The sequence below is a fragment of the Trematomus bernacchii genome, unplaced genomic scaffold (genome assembly GCF_902827165.1).
Source record: "Trematomus bernacchii unplaced genomic scaffold, fTreBer1.1, whole genome shotgun sequence".
NCBI lineage: Eukaryota > Metazoa > Chordata > Actinopteri > Perciformes > Nototheniidae > Trematomus > Trematomus bernacchii.
Window position 1 is genome coordinate 4,452,859 of NW_022987727.1, and position 25,253 is coordinate 4,478,111.

General features: G+C 46.0%; 1 protein-coding gene across 6 annotated transcripts in view; it reads left to right on the forward strand.

Moving 5' to 3' along the window:
- Positions 1-25,253, forward strand: part of samd11 (sterile alpha motif domain containing 11) — a 47,249-nt gene that overhangs the window by 20,177 nt on the left and 1,819 nt on the right. For 4 of the 6 annotated variants that reach the window (XM_034145415.1, XM_034145419.1, XM_034145421.1 and 1 more), the window contains exons 4-12: positions 53-162; positions 6,662-6,754; positions 9,351-9,542; positions 15,451-15,604; positions 21,127-21,242; positions 22,654-22,732; positions 22,916-23,691; positions 24,419-24,552; positions 25,092-25,202. In XM_034145415.1, the coding sequence (XP_034001306.1) occupies positions 53-162; positions 6,662-6,754; positions 9,351-9,542; positions 15,451-15,604; positions 21,127-21,242; positions 22,654-22,732; positions 22,916-23,691; positions 24,419-24,552; positions 25,092-25,202 (1,765 nt within the window). The remainder of the gene's footprint in view (positions 1-52; positions 163-6,661; positions 6,755-9,350; positions 9,543-15,450; positions 15,605-21,126; positions 21,243-22,653; positions 22,733-22,915; positions 23,692-24,418; positions 24,553-25,091; positions 25,203-25,253) is intronic. The other 2 variants (XM_034145416.1, XM_034145418.1) reach the window with 2 other exon arrangements.

The window sequence follows — 25,253 nt, forward strand, 5'->3', positions numbered from 1 at the left end:
CTTTTAAATGTGTTAAACCTCTCTTTCCTGTGTGTCTGTGTGTGTGTTACAGTCGTGACGGTGACCTCTCTACAATCATCTCCAACCTGCACCACACCAGACAGCACGGCATGCCCGAGGGCGAGTCAGCCTCCGACCACAACACCACTACTGGACACACAGGTAGGACCCCCGTTCATCCGGTGTGTGTGTTTGTGTGTGTTTTCGAAAGGGTTGTCAGGATTTCTTCTTTTCTTTTTCTTTCTCTTTTCTTTCTTTCTTCGCCTCCAACGTGATGATATATCCCCCTTTACATCTTCTCTACCATATATAAATGTTCCGTTACGTATTTCATTGACTCTAATTAATGTGATTTGGGAGAATGTAACATAAGCTTATTACTCATTCCTTAAGGTTGCTCTCAAGTTGATTACTTAATGTTCTTCCTGCATTTCTGCCCCACTCCAGGATTTGTGTTAAACCCCCTGTTTTAAATTACTTCTGAATAAATAGCTTTGTTTGCCATTAATCCAGTTTAATATAAGCAGAGGAACCATGGTGTGCATGTGCTTAGAGCTTTTCTAACAGCTTACAGACAGAATACAGACAGCATTTAATCATTTAATTGTCAAGATGCTTGTATGAGGATATTGTGCGGGTAAACATATGTTTGTAAAGCAGCCTCTGTGGATATCAATATTCAGCTTTCAACAAAGTGCACCAGAGTGATGTACCTTTTTTTAATGACATTTGTTTTTGTTGGGTACTGAACCCCAACAAGGTATGATTTACATCTCACATTAAAACCTCTGCAAGGATGACCCTACTTTATGCCCTCCCACATGGAAATCAATTTAGTATCAACTATAGTAATTATTATCAATATAAACTATAATTGTCAGGATTTTTTCAAATATATGATGACTCTGAATCGAATAAATTGCATCATCCAATCCAAACAAATGTTTTAACAAATGCATTTACCCCTTATGAAATTTGCCCTGGGTTTGTCCCTTCTTATAACATTAAAGGCACAGCTAGTGGCATAATCAGTACAGACCCAACGACTTCTCTCTGGGTGTTCATCTCTACTGTCTGCTCATTTTCCATACGGTGCCTGTGATATCAGGCAGAGTGGGTGGAAGGTGAAGGGTATTAGACTGCTCAACAGCCAGCCCAGCCAGTGTCTTAAACCCTGGTTTGGGAAGGATTTTCACCCAAATACTGGCCTAATCAGCCGCTAAACTTAATGGAGAAATCAGAGCCCTGGGTAGTTATCTTAATAGAGGAACACACAAGGGGATAGAGGCAGGTGGGTGGGGGTTGATGGAGGAAGGGGTGAACACAGTGTGGCCCACGCCGAGGGGGGTCCAAGCCCCTAAAATCTGTTCGTTTGAGCATTAAAGGGAGATTTAACAGGCTGCCTAAGCAGCTCGCTCTGTGTCTGTAAACAAGTCCAATCCGATCAGCCACTGGCTCTAATTCTGTCTGCCAGTGAAATTAGACGCACACCGGTTAACAAACACACAATTACACACAAATAACACATATTTATACAGATGCGTGCCCACACAAAATCAACACAAGTTCAAATTGGTGTCCAAATACATTCTGTAGGTGGGCGTATGGCGTTTTAGAGCAGTGGTTTATTTGACTTTAAGATAGATGAGACTAAATGCAGCTCACTGTCTATGATATTGTGTTTACTCTGTTCCGTTAGTCAACGCTCCTATTTGTCTTATCCTCCAAAAGTGTTTAACGTCATTCAATGAACTGTGGAGGAGAGAATATGAAAGGCAGCGAGTAAGACAGCAGAGGAATTAAGGATAAGAGAAAAAAAAGTCTGCAACAGTGATGCAGTGATGGGAGAAACATTTGGAAATAGAGAGACAGAGGAAAGAGAGATGAATGATTGGTGCCGGTATCAGGGGAGGGCAGACGGCAGCTATGGCGGCGGATGGCTCTGTGTGTATCTTTGTATGTGTGTGTGTGTGTGTGTGTGTCTGTGTGTGTGTGTGTGTCTCTGTGTGTGTGTGGGTCAGGAGGAAAGGGAAGCAGGCTTGCCGGGTCGTCTCTGCGCCGTAGTGGGCCGTTAATTAAATCTGAGGGACAGACAGGAGGGCTGCCTTCCTCCTTCTCTTCTTCTCTCCATCCCTCCCTCCCTCCCTCCCTCATTCGCTCTCTCACTCCCCAGCCGCTGGCTATTCAGAGGCTCTGTGAGAGGGGGAGGGAGGCGGGAGGGGGAGGCAGGGGCGCCGACGCTGAGAGTCTGGCTGCCTGTGGAGACTGTAAACCGTGGCTCTGCGGTCAGACCGGAGACTCAAACAGGCAGATAAGGTGTTTTGGACCGCCACTCTCCGTCTCCTCTGCTCCCTGTACTCAGACTCCCAGAGGCAGTTATTGCCTGTGTGTGTGTGTGTGTGTGTGTGTGTGTGTGTGTGTGTGTGTGTGTGTGTGTGTGTGTGTGTGTGTGTGTGTGTGTGTGGTTGGTTGGGGGTTGCAGCAGTGGTTTGGGGCTTGAGCACATTTTTGTGTGTGTGCACCTTTCCGTGTGTGGTTTTAAATGCCTGGTTTTAGATGTTTGCTTGCGTGTGAATCTGCAGCCCAGCGTGTTTGTGCAAGACCTTTTTCTTCCAAACTGATTGAGAGTGAGGATTGCTTTTAAAGTATTACCAGCTAGTTATTACATGATTAGCGTAGAAAGGGAACTCTAAACAAAAGTAAACACAAGGATTTCTGATGATATTATCTCTGTCATGCAGAAGCAAAAAGGGAAATGTGGGTTGTAAATATTTAAAAACATCCCACTCTGTAATAGGAAAGTAATTGTCCTGCCGTAACAGAATGGCCTCTCAGGGTTATTGTTCCTATGCTTCTGTCAATAAAACTATCTCGCAGCTGCCTACATTAATGGCTGAGTAAATACAAAAAATACATATTGTTTTTTTTTTTATCAAACTGCTTTTTTCTGTCCCTTCCTGATGTTTAGAGTAATATATTGCTAAGCAACACTGTTCTTACTTTGTTAGTACTGACAACAGTAAGTGAAAATATTGTTTCTTTGCATATAAATATATATATATAATTGCTGGACTGGCAGACGACTACAGAAGTCAAAGAAAGCAGAACATCAGGCGGAGGATGCTAGTTAATTAAAACAATTTGATTGAAATGTATAACCTATGTATTTACTATCATAACAATCTCAGCCCATAACTTATTATAAACAAACAGCGGTTACTTGTTAATTAAAACATTACTTCAGTGCATCCACACCTGTAGACCAGATACTTTTTACACAAAAAACCTACTGAATAAAATCTTGCATAAATAGCCTGTGAGTTTAGTTTTTAATTGTGTTGAATAACTATACTGTATTGCAAATGGGACATTTATACATGCCACATATTTCCCCTTTAAGGTCAGCCAGTGTCAGTGGAAGCCCATGAGTTCCTCTCTTCTTCTTCTTGAGTTGTATTCTTCCACATTGCTCTAAATGTCTGTCTTCCTGTTGAAAACACAGAACATGACAAACAGAGGAACGGTGTTACTCTGTGTACACTTGCAAGTTTTGGAGGTGGCACATCATTCCCTCAGCGTGAGCAAACGCGCCTCTCTCCCCATCTCCATCACCCACCCTTCCCTCCCCTCCCTCGCCCAGCTCTATTGGCCTGTAAGCCAATCAATGGCAGGGCTTTCAGGGCCGGCGGAGGCCCCGGCGCACGGAGGGGGATCAATAAGTTATTAGCACCATTCTGTCAGCTGTAATGTGGAGATTGATCGGGGGGCTGCGGCTGGCGGCCCACCCTACGTCCCCGCCTGTCATTCCCCCCCTTCTCTTCACACAGCCCCCCCTCCTCGGCCTGATAAAGATGACAGATTAACGGAGTAAGAGAGGAATTAAGGAGTCTGGCTGTCTGAGCTGTCACCACGCTCCATGGGATGGAGAGTGGAGAGGAAGGACTAAAGTTTGAGCGGAGGAGAGGAAATCAGAGAGTAAGAAAGAAAGAGGAATGCCTTCCTGACTGTTTGCCCTGGTGGTGTCACATGAAAGAGAAAGGGTTTAGGTCCTGCTGTTTCCTTTTTCTCTATATGTCCCACTGTTTTTATCCCTCTTTACTCTCAGTGGGAAGAACGGCAAATAAGGAGGAGGTTAACTAGCATGGAGGAACTGAGGCAAAGGCTACAATATTGGGTGGTCTCAAAGAAGTAAGCCTGTAGTGTAGGCTATTTATTGGCAATGAACAGCAAAACAGGGAGCTACATCATAGCAACTAATGCTATTCGCACATAATAGTTGCACTGTTTTGAGAGTTTCAATCACAGTCAACTCCTGACTCCATAACCACAAATTCTTCAGCAATATTAACAAGCATATGGTAGTATAATGCTCGGGGTGGTAAAACTTGACTGTATTCAGCGTTAGTGGGAGTAAAAGGGTTAGCATAAACTCTAGAAGAGCTCAGGGTTTGGCATTAAAAGGGAGCGCCGGTGCTCTAAGAAGCCCCATTTAATTGGCTTTAAAAGCTTTCCGCCCTCAAATCTCTGGCCCTCGGGCACTCGGCTCAGGAGACGCAGTGTCTTGAGTGAGGTCGGCTCAAGAGACGACTCAAGTGTGTGTGTTTGATCATGAGAGGCTCAGGGTGTGGGCGTTAGCAGAATGTGTGTGTGTTTGGTAGAAGAGGGGGTTAAACTAATGGGCGTCCTGTCTCTCTCTCATTGTTAATATTCCACTAATAGGATAGATGGAGGCCTCTTTGTGGGGTTTTCGTTTGTAGGACCAGTGAAAGAAATCTACTGAACATGATTTAAAAATGAGAGAAAAAACTGAATGAGATATCATTTAGGAGATTGTAGAAATTGTGAAAGACTTTCCATGTGTGCGTGCGTGCGTGTTTGTGCGTTAGTGTGCACACTTGTCCATTAGCCCCCCCCTTCCCTACGCTGTCTCCTCAGGATGGTGAAGGGAGTGGATCTCCTCAGGTCCTGAGAGGCAACATCAAACACTGGATCATTAGTGAACCTCCCCCCTCTCCCTCTCTCCCCCTTTCTCGTTTGTTGCTCACTCTCACATCAACACCAGTACTCTTTCAGTAGCCCAACAAAATCCTCTGAGTCCAATCCAAATATCTGTCTGTCTCTTTCTGTGTCTTGTTATAGAGAAAGAGTAGCATAAGTTTAGGGGGTTGGTTGTAAGGGTTAAAGGTCGGCATCCACTCCAGCTTCACTCCTCTGTTGATGACTGTCCGCCTGTTACTAAGGTAACAATAATATCATGACTGGACATGCGGACATGTTGTTTGCTTGGGCATTGCTACAAAATTACCTTGTGGTATTTATTTCCTCTTTTTTTTGTACCCCCTGTTCATTGCTTCTCTGCACTGTTTACACATGCTGAGCAAATGATGAAAAATGGCTTTGTTGAAAAATAGAGACAGACAGAAAGAAAGAGAGAGGGCCCAATCTGCTTGAGGGGGAGGAAAAAAAATGTTTCCTATCTTAAAAATACTTGCGAAATGCAAGAAAAAGAGAGAGAAGGGAAGCAAGTGGTGCCGGTGCCTTGCTGTGTGTGGAGGCAGAAACAGTCAGAGGAAAAACAGAGGCGCATGAGATAGAAAGAAAGAAGAGAGAGAGAGAGAGAGAGAGAGAGAGAGAGAGAGAGAGAGAGAGAGAGAGAGAGAGAGAGAGAGAGAGAGAGAGAGAGAGAGAGATTGATAGAGCAATGACAAACGGCTTTCCTTCCTGCCGGCGCTGCATGCGATGTGCTCGGCATCCCCTCTCTCTCTGATTAGGCCTGTATTGATTTGAGGTGTGTTTAAGGGGGGTGGAGGTGAGGCGATTGGGCGGGAAGGAAGAGGGGGATGAGAGGGGAGGAGAGGGGGAGGCAGTAGGGGGGTGCTGTAATTGTACACTAGATGCTCCTCTTTGGTGGCAGGGGAGGAGGTAGAGGGAGAACATGGAGGAAGAGACAGAGGCAGGGAGAGAGTTAATAGAAGGGGAGAGAAAACACAGACGGAAAGAGATGGGAAAATAAGACAAGGAACTCATGTGAAGTTTGTTTTGATGGGGAGGACAGCAACAAGAGAAATAACTAATGATGTATTGTAGACATAATGTAGGCTGAGAGAGTTTTCTCCAGCAGATGAGAGGCTCTCGTGCACTTTAGTTCAGGCCGAGGCTTTTGTGCCAACATCTGGAAAAATAAGAGAATGGAGAGGAAGAACAGTGATAACACTTGAGGACAGACTGCTGGAAAGAGACGTTGTAGGGGAGACGCAGAGAGTCAGAGCCTTCCTTCAAACACACACACACACACACACACACACACACACACACACACACACACACACACACACACACACACACACACACACACACACACACACACACACTTGTGAATGGGCCGGGCAGATCTGTCATCCACGGCGTTGCAGGCCCCCTCTCATATCTGACAGAACAGGCACATCTCCAGACGCCCGTGGCTCGCTTCACTCACTCGCTTTCTCTCCACCTATCACTTTTTGCTCCTTCCACTCTCTCTCTCTCTCTCTCTCTCTCTTCTAACTGCATTTAGAAAGCAGCCGCCATGTATACAGGTAGGCTTAGCGCAAAGCGGCAATATTTAGCTTTTATTGCGATCTTTTCACTGACGGCTCTTTCTCTGTTTGTTTGTTTTTTACAGATGACCTTCTAGGCAAGAGAAGAAGCTTCTCCCCCAACAGCAGCAGCGAGTGTCCCTCTGACAGCAAGAAGTCACGTAGCGTATCCCCCAAAGGTAAGACCACACACAGTATTTGTGTATTGTGACATTACAGATGTGGGTGGATGTGCAATTTCAGGAAATGAGGGAAAATTGTAGGAAAAAAGACACGTTGGCTGAATGTTAAAGTGAAAGAGAATGGAAGGAAGACAACAAGAGAAACATGAGGCGGTATTAGCTGCCTGGGGTTAGTGTGTTCGAGACACACTTTCATGCCATTCTTTCCATCCACACATTTCTCTCTCTCACAAACATAAACATATCAATTTGCAGATACAGTAAAAGGTCACCCAAATCCAAAACAATGTTTATCCTCTCATACCATTAACGTTATAAAACCATGAAGACAGTTTTTATTTGACCTGCTGATTAGCTGTGAGATTCTGCTGTTACACCAATAAGATGGTTATTGTGGGTGCCACAAAAGGATGCATTTTGGGTACTCAAAACTTTGAGAAATTACATTAAAGAAAATAGAAGAACAACTTTTCTTTCCATTTGCCATGTCTGGATTCTTCAGGTCACTCAACAGGCTTCAGTTTTGAGAGTTTTAACTGTAGCTTCATCTGTTGTAGAAAAAGGGTCTTGACAAGGTAAATGTTGGCAAGACAATGTCCCTCGTTGTGCTGCAATCCTGTCGCCACCCTCTATTATTCATATCTCCCTCATGCGGCGTGAAACCTGGCCCCCGGCGTGGAGCCGCACAGCCACCGGCCATCCCTCTGGGCTCCTGAGGAAGACTTCCTGTCTGATGCATTATAAAAGAGCAGGCAGAACCGCAAAACCAAGGGCAGCTTACCGCACTTCCAGACTCACCTCTGGAGACATCTAAACAACATGCATATACTGTACACACACATACACACACATACAGCAAGTGAAACATCAACACACATTCAGAGACACAAATAGCTCTGATTGTTGAGCATGGGGGTGAAGCTTGTAGGTAAAGTGTCTATGATGTTAAATTGTGTGTACAGAAATAGATGGGGGAAGGTATCTGTGCAGATTTAGCTGTATAGAGCTAAGCCTGAGCCTGGTGTTGACCTTTGCCCTCTGGGTGACCTTTGCCCGACAGCAGCCCGCCTGGAGCCTCTTTCTGTGAAGGGAAGCACTCATTCCTGGCCATTATAGTCTTACTTAGACACGACCCCGCTTCTGAAGGATGTGTGTGTATTTGTGTGTGTGTGTATGTGTGTGTGCGCGCACTCAGGCTAGTGTGTTTTTTGTCTACTTTGTCTTCTTATGCCTGCACGGTTAAATTCTTTGCGTTAATGCCAACAAGCCCTTTATACGCCTTGTTTCCATTTTTCCTTTGCTGTATATTTGTATATTTAAATACGACTGTGTGAGTGTGTGTGCAGCCTGCTGTCCAGAGAAGTGCGTTTAAGCCATTTCAAAACACTGCTGATCCGATGTCTTAACCTTGAGCTCTGTCCACATTCACACCACATCTCTGCACCTGTATGTGTGTGTTATCCATGCACGTCTTCTTGTCGCCAGGTTTTGACGGCACACGCTATCCCTTAATGCTGGCGGAGTAATAGATTGAGTGAGAGAGACAGAGAGGGTAGCGTAGGGATGGAGCCGGAGAGATTGGCTGCCGCTGTGTAAATGATGTCTGTTTTTCTTTTGGTTGCAAAGTCGGCAACCCCCTGCTGTGTTTAGTGAGCGAGAAAACTTCAGACAGTCATAGAGTAGTTACGCACACACACACACGCACACACACACACACACACAGACACGCGCACACACAAACACAAGCACGCACACTTGAGGACCTTGGGTGGATTAGCTTGAGCTCGGTGGTGGAGACAGAGATGCTTGCATGCTGGCTTCCTCCCCCACCAGCACCACCTCCAACCCACCTCCGCTCCTCAGCGCCACTCCTGCTCGCCTGCCCGGGGCCAGGCTCAGGTTTCAATAAGAAGGAGGGTGGTAAAAATAACCCCTGCTTTCCTCTGCTTCTCCCTCCTCCTCATCCTCTTTCTCCCTCCTCTAACTCCCAAACCACCTCCCTATATCCCCCACCACCCTTACCTTAGATCATGTTGCTATCACAGAGAGAGAGGGAGGAGGGAGGTCAGAGAGAGGGATTAAGTGTGGGGACTGACAGCTAGATAGATATCATACACCACATCATCTTCACAACACCTTAAACACAGCAGAGACATTCTACACTCACACACACACACTTTGTGGAAAAAGCTGAGTCTTTTTTGTAGTCTGCATTAAACAAAGAAACACTTTTAATCTTTCTCTCAAAAATGCTGTGTTTTCTGTCAGATAAATAGTGAGTTTGTGTTAGGCTCTGGCCATTAACAATGCATGGTTGTATGTGTACACTCAATAAAAAGAGGATTTCCAGTCTATAAATGCTGTCCACTTAATGAATAATCTGTGAGAAAGCAAGTTTTATGACTGATATTTGACATCAAAAAATCAAAACAATAAGCTAAAAGGAGTGTAAAACATTGCTGCTGCAGCCTGATAGAGTTTCACTGCCTGCTGTTTCAAGTTAGTATTCATCCCCTGATGAGTTGGGTATTGACATATTTATAATGATTGTCATTGATTGGTCATAATCTAAGTGTGTCCCTCCTGTTTCCAGAGAACTCCCAGAGCCCGGTGGTGGAGGCGGGCAGCAGCCACGGCCACATGAGCCCTGAGGAGCACTACAGGCGCATGATGTCAGCGCTCAGCGAGCAGGGGTCCTACGAGGAGCAGCAGCAGCGCCTCTACCAGCTGGCGAGCAGCATGGGTCTGCCGGGCCACGGTCAGTCCACAGGCTCTGTCTTTGTAGGTGTGTGTGCGCTCATCATTACCCTCACCTTCAACACATTGTCTTTCACATATCTGCAGATTTATCTTGTTACACCTTCTCTGTGAACAGTTGATTTTTATATTCAGAACAGCGTTTCCTACTCTACCGCTAAGAATTGACTCATGAAAGATCTAGAGGTACTTTTTATTTATTTATTACATTTTTTTACTTTGAAATAACTTAAGAGTTAGTTTGAAGTAACTTGAGATTTACTTCAAACTAAAAGAGGTTCCTTTGGAAAAAACAGCTCTTCCGTCACCTGTCACAAAGTCACAGTGAGGCAGCGCTGCTTTGTAACCCCTGAGTGTAGCGCTGTGTTCAGGGCACCATGTTAAGGTGTGCCACACTGCTGCCAGTGTAAAACCCCAGCCATGGAGACGGCTGACATTTCTATTTGTGGTGCTTGCCCACCCAGTGTCAAAGTGTCACTCAGGGTGATTTCTGACCACCACGGCTCTCCGTTGTTAACAACACCCACAAGGCTTCGCATGCATCAACACCGCGATTGATCCAGGAGCTCTCATTGGCTGCCTGCCAAGCCTCTAAATCTCCCAACACCCTGGAAACCACCAGTGTGTACCAGTTTTTCTCAATTTCTACAGTCACCTTAAATATACCAGTTTTAGCTTGAGAGAGTTGTAGTTGGATAGGAAAACAAGAAATGAGAAAAGTGGCCTCATTTGGGTTTTATAAGTTGGCTTTATATTAATTTCACTGCCATTAAATGTTAACCTTTTTCTCACATTTTTGTTTTGAATGTCCTACCAGTCTTTACGAGCACTTTTGTAGTAGCGTATATCCAATCGATGCCCCGCCGAATTGTAGTTTGAGCTACTTCTATTTTTATTTGATTAGTAATGATTTTTAATTGCTGGCTGCAAATCTAGGGGGCGACGCCTATAAACGCTTTAATTGCCCTTTCCCTGTGTCTTGTGAGGAGTTAGGAGCAAGATACAGTGCATTGTGGGGGGTTTTTATGGCCCAGGGTGCAGTCTGATCGCTGGCTTCCTTTCCCAGAAACCTTGCTGCTGAGAGGCAGACGCTGTAGTGTAGTGCAATACAGACATACTCGCTCCCTTTCTTCACTTTCCAGCCCAAATCATTTGATAGTTTCCACACTGTCCCTTATTCTGCACAGATGCAGTCACACTTAAAAGCTTTTAATGTGCAGAAGAAGAGAAAGAGCTCAAAATAAATAATTTAAAGGGGACCTATCATGCAAAATGCACTTTTGTACGTCTTTTATACATGAATATGTGTCCCCGGTGTTCCAGGGAACTCACCAAGTGTCAGAAAACACAACCCTCTCTATTTTCCTCCATACCTAAATCTCTAAAAAAGGGGCTGCAACGGATCTGATAAAAACTGATCCAGATTTGAACACTTCTATGTCATCACAGAAGTGGCGCTACGGCCATTGCCGCTCGAAAGCGCTGGAGACGCTGTAGTACATATGCCAGGCCTGTAAGTGGCACTGTAGTCTGCCACAAAAGCAGCGAAGAAGACTTCCCGGTCATAGTTACCATGGTTACCCTTATGTTTATTCTCCGCTGTGGCTTTTTTTCTCCCTCCCCGAGGCAAGCATTTGCTCCCGCTGCTTTAATTCAATGCAATCCCTCCCCGTCGAGGCAAGCACTGTAATTCTCTCCGGTTAGTCCACCAGCAGATGACAAACACCCACCTCTCCGCCTCTTCCAAGGAACGAGGGGACCGTGCGGCAGAGTTTCAGTTTCAGTTACTTTCGCCGGTCAAGATGTCCGTTAAAGTTGAAATCTTCCGGACAAAGGAAATAAGGAACGTAGAAAAGCGAATACTAATTAAATAAGTTCTACTGGTGCAAGTTATCATTACATACAAGTTCACAGTTTGTTAGTGATGCTTTGGTCACACGCTTAAATACAACTATTATGTAAACACAACTTCACAGTAATATTTCCTATAAGCGACGTGTCTCACCATTTGCTGTTGTGTCCTCTAAGCGGATGCCAAGTGATGGGCTTCCCATGCCTTGCCAACAGCCAAGCCTTCCCTTGAACTAATATTTATTTTCCTCCACACCTGGCTACTTCTTTCTTCAATCCAACGATAGACAAGTTTATGAAAAAAGGTATATATTATATTATAACACTACCTTCATACCCTCCCGTTCTCCAATTAACAGGCTGAGCTTGTTAAGAAAGTGACACTCAAGGACACAAACCGTACAGAGGTGGAACAAGGCGACGGCTGTTTTGTCTCTTGAGAGGCTGACGCGAATCACTTCAGCGAGAGCCCTTTGACATTGACCTTGTCTCTGATGGGGGCCCCTGTGACCCCCTCCTCCCTCTCACTTTGGGCCCCAAACCACCACCATCTCCCCTACACATCTCCATCTCAAGCACTGCTTTTATACCTCCTCTTCCCCCTTTTCCTTACCCCCACCTCCGACTCTCCCTTTAGCCTTGGTCCCTGCAGAGCATCCTTTCATGTGTTTGAAGTGTCGGGCACAGAAAATTAAAGTGTGTGTGTGTTGAAAGAGGCTGGGGTTGAGGAGGAACTTGGTGTTCATGTGTGTGTATGATTGTGTATGTGCAAGGTGTTGTTTGAGGGGTTCTCTCTGGACCTGATGGGCAAAAGAAGAGTAGGGAAAAGGGGGTGAGGGGATGGATTGGAGGTGGAGGGGTGGCAGAGTTGTAGAAATGGCCAGGAGGGCTTTCCCTCCCTCTTCACTTGATGAAAGGAGAGTGAGAGAGAGAAAAAAGTGGTAGGGGTAGGTATCCAGATGAAAGAAAGGGGAGGGGCTTCTGTTTTGTCTCCTGCTGTTTAGACTGATTTTGAACATGAAGCTGCCCACAGCATCTCTTTATTATCATCATCCTAAAGAGCCTGAAAACTCCAACACACAATCAGTCAGAGAACAGACGGGTAAAGACATCTGCGACAAACTCGCCACACATTTCCTGCTCACTAATCCTGGCAGAATACCTCTTCCTGAAAAGATACTTAATTTTCAGGTGTATGGTGCGCCTCAGCAGATGGATGTCGGCTTTTGTGTACCTGCCAGTCCGCCAAATCCAACACGAGGCCGGCCAAGCTGCATTAGTGTGGCGCTCCTCTGCATTCTCACGCTGAGAAAAACCCGGCTTAACCGAGGGGATTTAGGCCCAACACCAGGAATGATGGCGGGGAGAAAAATGGGATGGCACAAAAGAGGGATAAGCGAGATGGGTCCGAGTGGTAAACTGGGACCCCCCAAAATAACTCCTGCGAAGGAGGAGATTTGTGTGTTCGAGTGTTTGTGTGTATGTGTTCTTTGTGTGCCTTCAATTAGGACTCACATTTGCAGATGAAGGAACTATCCCCTTGTGTTTCAGCAGCTGCAACACCTAGAGATTCAGAAGGGGACATTCTGAGTGTACACACACACACGCACGCACGCACGCACGCACGCACGCACGCACCACGCACACACGCACACACACACACACCACGCACACACGCACACACACACACACACACACACACACACACACACACACACACACACACAGAAGGGTAGAGCCCCAGGTGACCCTGCTCTTCTCAGTTCACATGAAAGAGAATAACAAACAGTCACTGGTTAAAAACACAATAGCATAAGACAAGAAATATAGAAGAATACTTTATTAAGATACATTTACATGTTCACATTTTTAAGCAGCTACTATTGTAGTGGCCCCTTGACCGACTGTACTGTTGCATGCTTTTAGACTAAAGATTTTTTAATAACACAAACTAAACCAAATAAATATGATTAATCTCTACCAGAATAACATACCTGCAAATATAAAGAGGCCCTTGAAACTGCATATAGCTTTAAACTGAAATAATTCATAACATTTGAGATTTTATGATTAATAGATAAAAGTCTGTCACAGTTTAATCTGTGCCTCAGGTCAGTGGGGTTCATCTGGTGGAATATTACTCAGCGTTGGGGAACAGTTGTATAAAGCCTGAATTACAACTGAATGTAGAGTTTAAAAGACATGGATGTTCACAAGGCAGGGTGAGTCGAGCGAAAGACGCTGTTGAGTTGCATCATCTGAATTGTAGGTTAGAGTTTTTTTAGATATTGTATAATTAAAGTTAGTCTCTTTTGAGTTTTTACACCCTTTCAGTATATCTCTGGCTCTGCAGCATCGATCTGCATTTGTTTTGGTAATTGTTGCTTGGAATCTCCCAAACTTAATGGAAGTGCCAGACTAAATTGCTTTAGAAGCCCTTTAACTGACCTAGTTATATAAAATAATTGGTGGGTTGCGATTGTGATAACAGGAAACTGGTAGAGGTCAACACTCCCACCCTGTCAACCCTGCACCATGTATGCAAGCGCACAACCGCCTGTGTGTGTGTGCGCTCTGGGGCTCCAGTTCCCTCTGATCCCTTCCTTATCTCTCTCAACCCCCCCTACACACACACACACACACACACACACACACACACACACACACACACACACACACACACACACACACACACACACACACACACACACACACACACCCTTGTCTGCCGCCAGCCGAGTCCCCTGCGGCCTGGCGCAGCAAACAGATCGATACACCGGAGCTAGGCAGCATTAATATCTGTCGCTTCACCCCCCCCACCCTGGCGCCCATTCAGCGTGCACACACACACACACACACACACACACACACACGCTCACACACACACACACAGTCAGGCACGCACACGCAAGCACCTAAATCACACAGACACACACAAACACACGTCACACCCGTACCGGCGGCGGAAATGGCCCCTAGCTCCCGAGGGATCTGTCTAATTAAAAAAGAGGGGGAGGAGGGGAGAGGAGAGGAGCGGAGAGAGAGAGAGGATAGATAGATTGAGGCAGAGGGAGGGGGGAGAGCGAGAGCAGGATGGATTTTTCTCTCATTAGAAGCCATGTCTCCTGGTGTGGCCTGGCCTGGCTGATAATGATGAGGCCTCTTCTCCTACGAGAGCGAGAGAGAGCCAGGGCTGCTGGGAGAGAGAGGGGGGGAGAGCGAAGAAAGAGATGGAATGAGGCGAGTGGTCGAGGGCAGGAGGTGGAGAGAGAGGGCAGGCAGAGATAGAGGGAGAAGGCGTGATAGTGGCGGCGGTGGGGAGAGGTGAAAACACACCTCGCCTGATTGGTGAAGCCGCTTTTTGCTCATTCGTGGTCATTATTTGTTTTGAAACCTCATCACACACTGTCATCTTTTCATGCTGCTTTTCTGGCCTTTTCCGAGCCACCTCTTTATTTCCCCACATGTGTTTGAAAATGGCCAGCTCAGTTCCAAAGTGTGACAGATGGACTCGAGTGCAATGTGCTCATTTCCTACACCTCTGCCAAAGTGTCTGTTTTGGATCATCCTTGTTCAAAGTGCTCATGTATCTGCACACGTATAAGGATGTCACATGGTCATTCAAAAGATGCAAAAACAATCTTCTTCCTTGTATTTGTGTTATTTACTTATTTGTTGTTTTTTATGAGCTACCTGCATTCTTACATCCTTCACTGCAGGACACGTTTTTATGGGGTGCTTTATGGGTGCTATGTTGCCCAAAAACGTGTTCAAACAGCAACACGCTTCAAATAGGCCGTAATCCGTAAGCTGGAGCTGGTGAAATGTTTAGTCAGGAGGATTTTCTGTTTAAAAATGTTTCTACAAAAGTAAAGAGTTTCTTGTAATATCTTAACTTGAGCAGCTTCATACTAAATCTGTTTTAATCCTCCCCTTTCTTTCTCCCCTTCAATTCTCGCCCGCCCCCCCCTCTGCTTTTTCCCTCTCTTTTCTCAACTCATCATCCTTCTCATGTCAACATTATCTTCCCATCTCCCTCCTTCCACTGCGCTTCCCCCTTTTTCCCCCCTTTCCTCCTTATTCAGACATGTTGCGTGCTCGCCAGGAGGCGCTGGCCGCAGCAGTGAGGAACCCTTCTGCCTTAGAAGCCCACCTTCCCTCGGCGGGCAGCTCCTCTTCATCCAGTCAGAGACGCAAGCAGGGTCTCCCGCAGCACCGGGACGCACATTACACAGACAGGTATGAAACACACGCAAACACACACACACTCACTATCAAATCTCTTCGTCAACCCGGCACCAGAAAGCTCCTGAAATAAAACACTGCCCTGCTTGCAATAGTAGCATAATTCGTCATTAATAAAGCCCAACACCCACATCCTCCACACACACATGCTGCATAAGAGGCCCCATATGATGTGACAGATGTAAATGTGGAAATCATAATGGACCACTGTGTTTCAGTGGAAGAAACAGTAGAAGGAGTTAATCACCTGCCAGTTTTCATCACCACACCACTGCAATTTCTTCCACCTAGATCTTCCTCAGCAGGATCTGATCTCATGTTTGGCTTTTCAGTGTGTGTGTGACCGTTTGTGCATCTACACATGGTTAAACTAAGGATCCAATAACCTCTTGGCTACCACTGTGGAGCTGCACGCCTGCATCCCCGGCTCTTCCTCCCTCCTCTCCCCCCAGCGCTGGCCTCTGCGCCTCCCAAACAAAGCCGGGGGCAGCGGGAGTGGGCGGGTAATTGCTTGTCGATTATTTATGTGGCGCGGGGAGAGGCGGGGGATCGATAATGGGCCGGCGGTGCGGCAGCAGGGGGGGGGGAGGGTGTGTGTGTGTGTGTGAGACAGAGAAGGGGGTGGTGAGGGGTAGGGGTGGGCATATAAGCAGGAAGCTGAGCGGCCAGGCGCTGTGTGGTGCAGCTCTGGGAGGCTGTGTGTGTGTGTGTGTGTGTGTGTGTGTGTGTGTGTGTGTGTGTGTGTGTGTGTGTGTGTGTGTGTGTGTGTGTGTGTGTGTGTGTGTGTGTGTGTGTGTGTGTGTGTGTGTGTGTGTGTGTGTGTGTGTGTGTGTGTGTGTGTGTGTGTGTGTGTGTGTGTGTGTGCGTGTGTGTGAAGGGGAAGAGGGGGGCTGGATGTTCGTGTGTGTTTGTTCGTTCCATTATTCTAGCTGGAAGTCTGCATGCACGCTCATCTATGCGGATTGAATTTGGGTTTGTTTGTCTGAATATGTCTGCTAATTTGTGTGTGGTGCGCGCATGTGTGTGTGTGTGTGCTTGCTTTTGTGGGTGATTTCTGAGAGGCCAGTAGTGCAGTGGAAATGTAGTCAGAGAGCCGGGGCTGTTCTCAGAAAGCACACCAAGTAATTAGCCACACAGGACTGGGGAGAGTTAACTAGGCCTCCCCATCCCTCCATCCATCTTCTCCGCGCCTCGTCCCTCTTCTCTCCACCGTGCTTCCTCTTCAACCCTTTAACTCTCTGTATGTTTTTAGATGAAAAGATGTTGCCCTTTGCATCACTTGTGTCAATGTCCAAATGAGTGAAGGCAAAACTAAAAGTCAACCAGACATAGAGTGATGGAAACGTGTATATTTTCACATGCTAATTCTCACACATTCACTACAAGGTTGATACATACTTTTTGTCATAGGCTGTTTTTTTAAGTTTTGGGCTCCACCACCAATCAAACATTTGAAATGACTTAATGTAAATGTAAATCTCAGTATTTAGGACAATAAAGCAATTATAATTCCAGTGTAAAATACTGGATAAATGTCAAAACTTAAAGGTGGGGTAGGTAAGTTTGAGAAACCGGCTCGAGATACACTTTTTGTTATATTCCATGGAATGCTCTTAACATCCCGATAGCAATGAATATCTTAAGTGCTTTGACAAAAATCCATACAAAAATGTCATCTGTGGAAGCCGTAATACTGTAAAAAGCACGACCAATCATTTTAGCCGGCCCGGCTAAAATAACTGGATGGCCTACCTGCCTGTCAGCCTTCCATCTGTGCACAAACTTATCTCGTGCCCTCATTGGTCATGTGCGCGTTTGTGTGTGTTGGAGGAGGGGCTCTGTAAGGAAGTGGCAGATTTTCTCCGGCTGTGTATTTTCAAATTCTAGCGATCTCAAGCTGGTTTCTCCAAAATGACCTACCCCACCTTTAATGTAGTTTATTCCTCAATAACAGTTTATGAAGGATGGTTCGATAGATTTAGGGATCGTACTGAATGACACAGTATAGCAGTATGAATGAGATGTTCGATAATCTGATGTGGGTGTAATGTTCCCATAGTTTCGGCTATGTAAAGTACATGGACCAAAGAGCAGACTGTACACAACTTGTATAAAAGCTACCGAACCTCCAAAAAAAATTAGGTAGAGAGCTGAGAGAGAAAGACGTGCAAAGTGAAGAGAGAATTAAATCCTAATGGTTGGTTAGTAAAAGCTAAAAACTGTTGATTAAAATGAAAAACTGAGAGTGAGAATGTGAGTAAGCAATGGAAGCTCTCTCCCTTCTCCGTGGCTCACCTTTCCATCGACCCCTCATCATTGATTATCTGGGGCCCATTAGGGCCCATTGTTAAAAACAAATCATTAGGGCCGCTCGATGGGCTTAGAGCCTGGCGCTCCATTTGTCTGGCCTTAAATGGCACTAAGCTCACCAAGCATCTGCAAGGCAAATAGGGGAGGGATAGTGGAGAGGAGAGAGAAAGGTAGAGAGGGAGGAAGTGGAAAACATGGGAGCTTAAAATGGGGATGAAGAGAGTGAAGCAAAACAGAGGAAGAGAGGAGATGGCGAGAGGACGAAGTGACGAAGAGAGGGGGAGAGAGAGAGAGAGAGAGAGAGAGAGAGCAAGAGCAAGATAAGGAGAGGGAGGGAGCGAGCGAGCTAGAGAGGGAATGAGCGTGGAGGGAGCCTCATCCATTTTAATGAGCTTCCTGTGTAAATGTGTTCCTGCGGAGAAGGAGCCGAAGGCGGCCGCGCGGCGCTCCTAATCCCCCCACGCTCCCGTCATTAAGGGCAGCCCTGTCACACACACACACACACCCGGACACACACACACACCCGGACACACACTTACACAAACACACACACAAACTGCTAAGGCTGCTGCGGGACGGGGCCGCTGTCGCCACTCTGACAGGTCGTCACACACCAGTGCATTCCCTAGGAGCCTCTGGCCTCACTGCAGGGGGAGAGAGAGAGGGAGGGAGGGAGAGAGAGAGAGAGAGAGATATATCAGAGGATATGCTCTCCTCTCTCGCTCGCTCTCCTCTCTCTCTCTGAGCTCTCTCTGCTCTCTCTCTGTTCTCTCTCTTAGGAGAGCGGGGGGGAGAGAGAGGCAGAGAGAGAGAGAGAATCCAGTGATATAGCTTTAGTGATTATTAGCCCACCTTGGATTTGTGAATATTCTCACTCTCATGCAAAACTAGATGAGTGTTTTTGCTTTTATAGCATGTTAGTGGTTTGCCAACAAAATGCACAGATAGGGCAGAAAAGCCACATGCACACAGTCAGAAGGCACACACACACAGAAACACACACACACACACACACACACAGAAACACACACACACACACACACACACACACACACACACAGAAACACACACACACACACACACCACACACACACACACACACAGAAACACACACACACAGAAACACACACACAGAAACACACACACACAGGCCCAGAGCAAAACGACTAATGTCTGCCACTCCTCCCTTTAAAATTGCCTCCTATAAAAGAAGGAAAAGAGGGAGAGATGGAGGAAGGGAGTGGAGGGGAGTGTCAGGCACACTCTCTCTCTCTCTCTCCACATCTCTCTCTGTCTCTCTCCCTCCGTCTCTCTCACTCCCCGTGATTAGGCCTAATTATGGTGGCGCAGACGCCTGGCAGCCCCAGTCATGCAGCTTTAATTGACCGTTATTCATCTGCGGGCTAACGCTAGGCAAGGGTAGGCGGTGCAAGGAGGGGGGAGAAAGAAAGGGAGGGAGTATCAGAAAGGGGGGTAGGGGGTGATGGGTGTTTGGCATGCAGGAGCTATGGCGGGGGTGGATGGGAGTTTTGCGGGCGTTTTGGTGTAGCCCAGTAGAGCTGCGCGTTGCAAGGCTAATTGCTAGCCCCAAGGGATTAGGCCAGGTGATTACACACTGGGCGGTGTAATTACATAAGCAGCGGCTAGCGGGGCCCCGGCTCGCGGCTCCGGGGTCACGCGCCGTAGCCCTCACCCAAGATTAATTGGAGCTGCCACTGGAGTGCGAGGCACCGCCGGAGAGAGCGGTTATACGATTAGCATTAACATTTCAGCGGCGGAGGCGATCGATGAATGGTTTTCACCCCCGCACACACCACCACCCTCTCAGCACTGGCTCCAAACCCCCCCCCCCCCATCTCATCTCCTGGCTCTTGTATGCGTGCCCTCCCTCCTTGCAGTTCCTCCCTCTCTCTCTCTCCTTTTTTCCTCACCATTTAGTGAGGCGGGAGACATGCAGGCGCTAGCTCATTTGAACACAGATGCAAAACAATATTTGCGGTTGCATGCGTCCCAGTGTTGGTTTTGATTTTTGTTGTTTTCCTCAGCTTTGTGCTGCGGCCGTCACACTGCTAAGATCTGATTGGTGTGATAGCAGCAGCTCAGAGGGAGAGAACTAGAGACAGGCGCTGCGAGAGGAGAGGTGTAGGAAGCAAGAGATTGACTTGAGGAAAGCTCTGGAACCAGATATGGTTTAGGACACTGCGAGGCAATCCTCACCCACACGTTGACTCTTTGAAACGGTCAGCGTGCACATGCCTCACTCTTCTGAGAGTTGGTATCTGTTTCCTCAAAACCATGTTCCTTTACCCATGGAGATGTGCAGAAGCCTGAAAGAAAAACCAAGCAAAGGGATAAAAGGAGAAAAAGATTAGAGAGAAAGAAAAGAAGTGGGACAGAAACAGAGAGAAAGAAAAGAGGCAAGACAAGGCTCGGGTAAAGAGACAGGATGACACAGTGAAATAAATAAAAGCGGAGGAAGAGAAAAGAGTAAACAAACCGGATTTTCAGAGGTCATAGACAGAACAGAAAAATATGGTTAAGACTGAACAAGAGATGTAGAGAGAGGGAGAAAGGTGAGAGGCGCCTTTCCCCCTCGAGGAGGACAAAAGACGGAGCCAATAATGGGGAGGCCTTTTCAGAAGCAGAGGTTGCAGGACGCTCCATCTTTTCACCGGTTTCAATGCAGCCTCGAGAGTGAGAGGGAGGGAAACGGAGAGGAGGGCGTAAAAAAGGGAGAGAATAGAGAAGGGATGAGTGTTAATTAGAAGGTCCTTCAGCCCGTGGCCCCGGTCAAGACGCAGGGGCCGCCCCAGCTGTCGGAGCATGACACACTGGCATTGTGCATTCAGCCCTCATTATGTGTGTGGGTTTAGAGTTGTGTGTATTTCTGTGTCTGCATGGTGTGTTTGTGGGGCGGCAGTAGAGGGAAGGCTGCAGTCCAGGGTACAGCGATGGCCAGCGGCGCTTGCTGCGGTGTGACAAGACTGATGAGGCAGTGGGGCGACACAGGGGCCTCTGGAGCTCCACTGATAAAAATACACCACATACATTCATGCACACGCACTAAGAAAGAGTTGAGACGTACTTAAAATGATTCTTTTAATGTAGATATTCATATATTATACATCTCCGCCACGCACATTTTCAAGCATCCAGTATAACGGAACAGAAGTTAATTTTGTCTTTTTTCATATTTGTGTCCACAGAGAACTGTCCCACCCACCACCCCTACTGTCCCCTCCAACCGGCCCTCACATCGCCTTAGGACATCACCTGCGGCCCCCTTTCCTGGGCATGCCCTCTGCCCTTTGCCAAGCCCCCGGTGAGTCTGAAGTCTTCTCAGGATACAAATATAATAGATGGTTTTTACAGCTTTTGGCAGAGGACATTTGAGACTTTTCAAGGCTTTCCAAATGTAATGAAAAAAACCATCTGTATTTTTTTGGTAAGGGAAAATCTTTGCCCTTTTGCTGTTTATTAAAACATAATATTTCCTCATGTCGTTGCTAGGTAGCAGAAAGTGCATCACCATTAGTGTTGTTGGTTGCGCTCTCCTGATCTACGATGCGTTGCCAATCATTTAATTGATTGATTTTTAATTGCAAGGTCAGAAAATAAAAGGATTAAAAAAATCCTGTCTTAGTATTTTTAAGACTTTTGAAAGGCTCACTTAAGACTTTTAATACCAATGAAATCCTTATCTTTAAATTACTTAATTGAATACCTTTTTAGACTTTTTAAGAATCTGAGGGACAGTGTGTTGTTACAATTATAATATAGTATGTCGCAAAAAAGTAATGGTAGTATTTAAAGCAAATTCATTGTATTGTATGTCATGAAGAAATTAGGAAGTCATAGTTTCTTAAATAAAGGTCATAGTATAGTATGACGAAATCAAAAAGTGTAGTAAGTTTGGAAAAGGTTACAGTATAGTATGTCAAATATTCATAAATTAGTACGTTGAAAAAAAGTCATAGTATCGTAAGTCAAAAACGTAGATCTTTCGAAAAAAGTCATAATAGAATGTTAATACAATGTCATTGCACAATATTTTGACAAGTCATACATTGGTATGTTGAAATAAAGTCATAGTATAGTATGTCAAAAAGTCACAACAAAGTATGTCATAAAATAGTATATACTAAAATAGCATTACTATGGATGTCCAAAAGAGTAAAATTGTCATACATTTTTTTTTTTTTTTTTTCATAAAAAGGTCCTGTTATAAAGTTATAGTATTAATAAAAACATCATAGTATTTATAAAAAAATGAAAATGCATCATTGATTATTTCGTTTTTATTCATATACATTTTGTTTATATAGCACATTTCCATTTCCTTGTTTATTTATTGTCTTGAATTTGTATTGTACAATGCCATGTCTTTTTATGCTGCTGCAACGCAAACATTTCCCAAATTGGGATCAATAAAGTACTATCTTATCTTATCTTATCTTTCCACATGGCAAATCAAAGTCCTGCACAAATAAAGAACATATTAAAGACATATGAATACAAATAAATGTGTATTTTTCACCAATTTGCACCAATTGCATTGTTCCATGCTCTATAAACCAGATTTAATGATAAATCATTATAAAATGATTGATATATTTTAAAATACATATATTTTTTCCTCATTGATTTGCATTCCCCCACGGTTTTAAAAAAAGTTTACAAATTACTTTTTACATTTTAACTGACATGTATTTTCTTGCAATTTTCTCTAACAGGTTATGGTTTCCTTCAACCAGCCCAAGCTGAGCTCTTTGCCCGGCAACAGGAGATGCTGCGGAAGCAGAATCTGGCCAGGTGTGTGTTGTAATGTCACAGTCTGTAAAACATTGTGTAATCATGGCAGCCAGAGAAGATATACTTGTGGACACAGTCATATGTTTTGAAGATACACCCACAAGCAGTGTTGTGAATGTGAAATACTGTGAATATTTAAAACCTTCGGCCCTGAGTTTAATTCCCCGCGTTTGACGTCCTCAGACTTGAGATGTCGGCGGAGCTGCTGAGACAGAAAGAGTTGGAGAGTCTGCACCATCGGCAGCAGCAGCATCGTCTGCTGGGCTCCGACCATTTAGGAGTTCTACCCCCCGGCCTCCCCCCCGACCATCCAGCCCTGCGGAGCCTCCACGACATCCCAGAAGGCCATCCGCTACGCGAGGAGCTGGCCCGACGCTCAAATGCAATGTTGGTGCTTCGCCATGGGGCCTCCACCCCCCTACTCACCCTCAACCACCACCACCAGCATCAACAGCCAGGACCCCCGTCCACACCCAAAGACTCCCTCGCACAGAGATCCACTGCTGGGCCAGAAGCTGAATCCAGGAAGCCCCCCCGCAGGGCCCCCCAGACGCCGCTCCATGCTGGGGATCACGCAGGAGGAAGAGAGGACAGAGGGAGGGAGGGGCAGGATGAGGAGATGAAGGACTCAGACAGTGAAACAGAGATGTGTGAGGAGAGGGAGGACAGCGCCGGGGCCAGGTCCAGCAGTAAACCCAGAGACAGGGAGACAGAGGGGGGGAGAGAGAGAGGCAGCAAGGGAGTGAGTGCCAAAGACCCTGCAGAGAGCTCCGGCAGGCTGAGCCCCCCGTGCGGTTCAGCAGGTACAGAGTCTCCCAGCAGGCACCTCTTCACCTCCGGACTGGGCAAGGCTGACGTCAAGTACCACCTGCCGCCAGGCTTCATGCCCCCCCTGCCTGCTCTGCACGCCCAGTCTCTGCCCTTCGGATTCCCCTACACCAACCCCTACTTCCACACGGGTAAGAGAGAGAGAGACACACACACACACACACACACACACAGCTGACATGTGAAACCCATTAGCGTCACTCTTTGTGTGCGTGTCTCCAGTGTGGAGACCTCTCCCTGTTAGGGGCCCTGCCTCTGACCCCAGTGTGACCCTCATGCACAGCAGCAGCACAGCCACGTGGGCGGGGGCGTTGGGGTTGGTTGTTCATACACAAGAAGACTAACTAACTTTATCCCACCAGGAGCAGCTAAAGCTATAATTGAGTTGATGTGAATGAAATAAAGCTGAACAATTTTGAACAAACTTTCACTTGTTCCACCTTTGCATTTTCAGTTGTTTATTTAATCAGTTTACATTGAATATGTGTGTGTTGGATTAAAATAACCTAACACTTATCAATTAAATCAGGTTGGGCAGTGAAAGATTCTTACAGGCATTTTATTACAATTTATACTTTCAATTACAAACCAAACATGCCAGCTATCCACAGAATAAAAATAATAAAAAATAATTTAATACTGACCCAATTCCAACTGACTCATAACAACTCATATCAGAAGAAAAAAAGTTGTTGCTATTTAGACTGAGGATCTTGCTGTAATCTTTTTGTGATGTAGAACCTGATAATTGCAAGACTAGGGACACTTAAAAAGAGTGGACATTTTTCTTAAAGGCAGCTTGAACTATGTACGGTGTGTTTTTATTGACACATCATTTTCACATTGCTGCTCCCTCAGGCTCTGTGGGAGGTCTTTTCATGGATGGAGAGGACTCGGCCACAGCGAACCCTGTGGAGGACATCAGCAAGTGGAGTGTGGAGGACGTGTGCGGCTTCATAAGCAGCCTGGCTGGGTGTGCTGAATACACACAGGTGAGGACATAGGGGGGAGGAGAGAGAGAGAGAGAAGAGGGGGGCCAGGGGCAGGCTGACTACTGAACATAGCAGAACACTGACCTAAATATAATATATACTGCAACACTACTGTGTATAGCATCTCATTTTGTTCAGGTAGAAGCACTGCACAGCACAGTATTGTGAGTGTGTGTGTGTATGTATACATGGTCCTGTTTGAAATTGCAGCTATGATTGCAGCCTGTGTGTGTAAGGCTATATATTGTTTCAAAATGATATTTCCATTACAATAGTTTTTTTTTTTAAACTACTCGCATGAAGATACATTTATGATTGTTATTAATAGCTGAACTGCTCTGATAGCACACGGTTAAAGCCTTCCCCTTAATTAAAAATAATGTTGAATGATCATCTTTAGCTATATATATCCCTCTCACACTGGGTATATAACGTTAGGAGCGCAGTCACTGTGCAGTAGGTTGTGTGGATGAATGTGTAGGCTGTGTGTCGAGTGTGTTTCTGTCGGGCTGTGGCTGAAGCGGCTGTCTCTCCGCCAGGTGTTTCGGGAGCAGGCCATTGATGGAGAGACATTACCGTTACTCACGGAGGAGCACCTGCTCACCACCATGGGACTAAAGCTGGGGCCGGCGCTCAAGATCCGCTCACAGGTACTCACACCACAGGCCTGCGTGTGTGAACGAGTGAACTTGTGTGTGTGT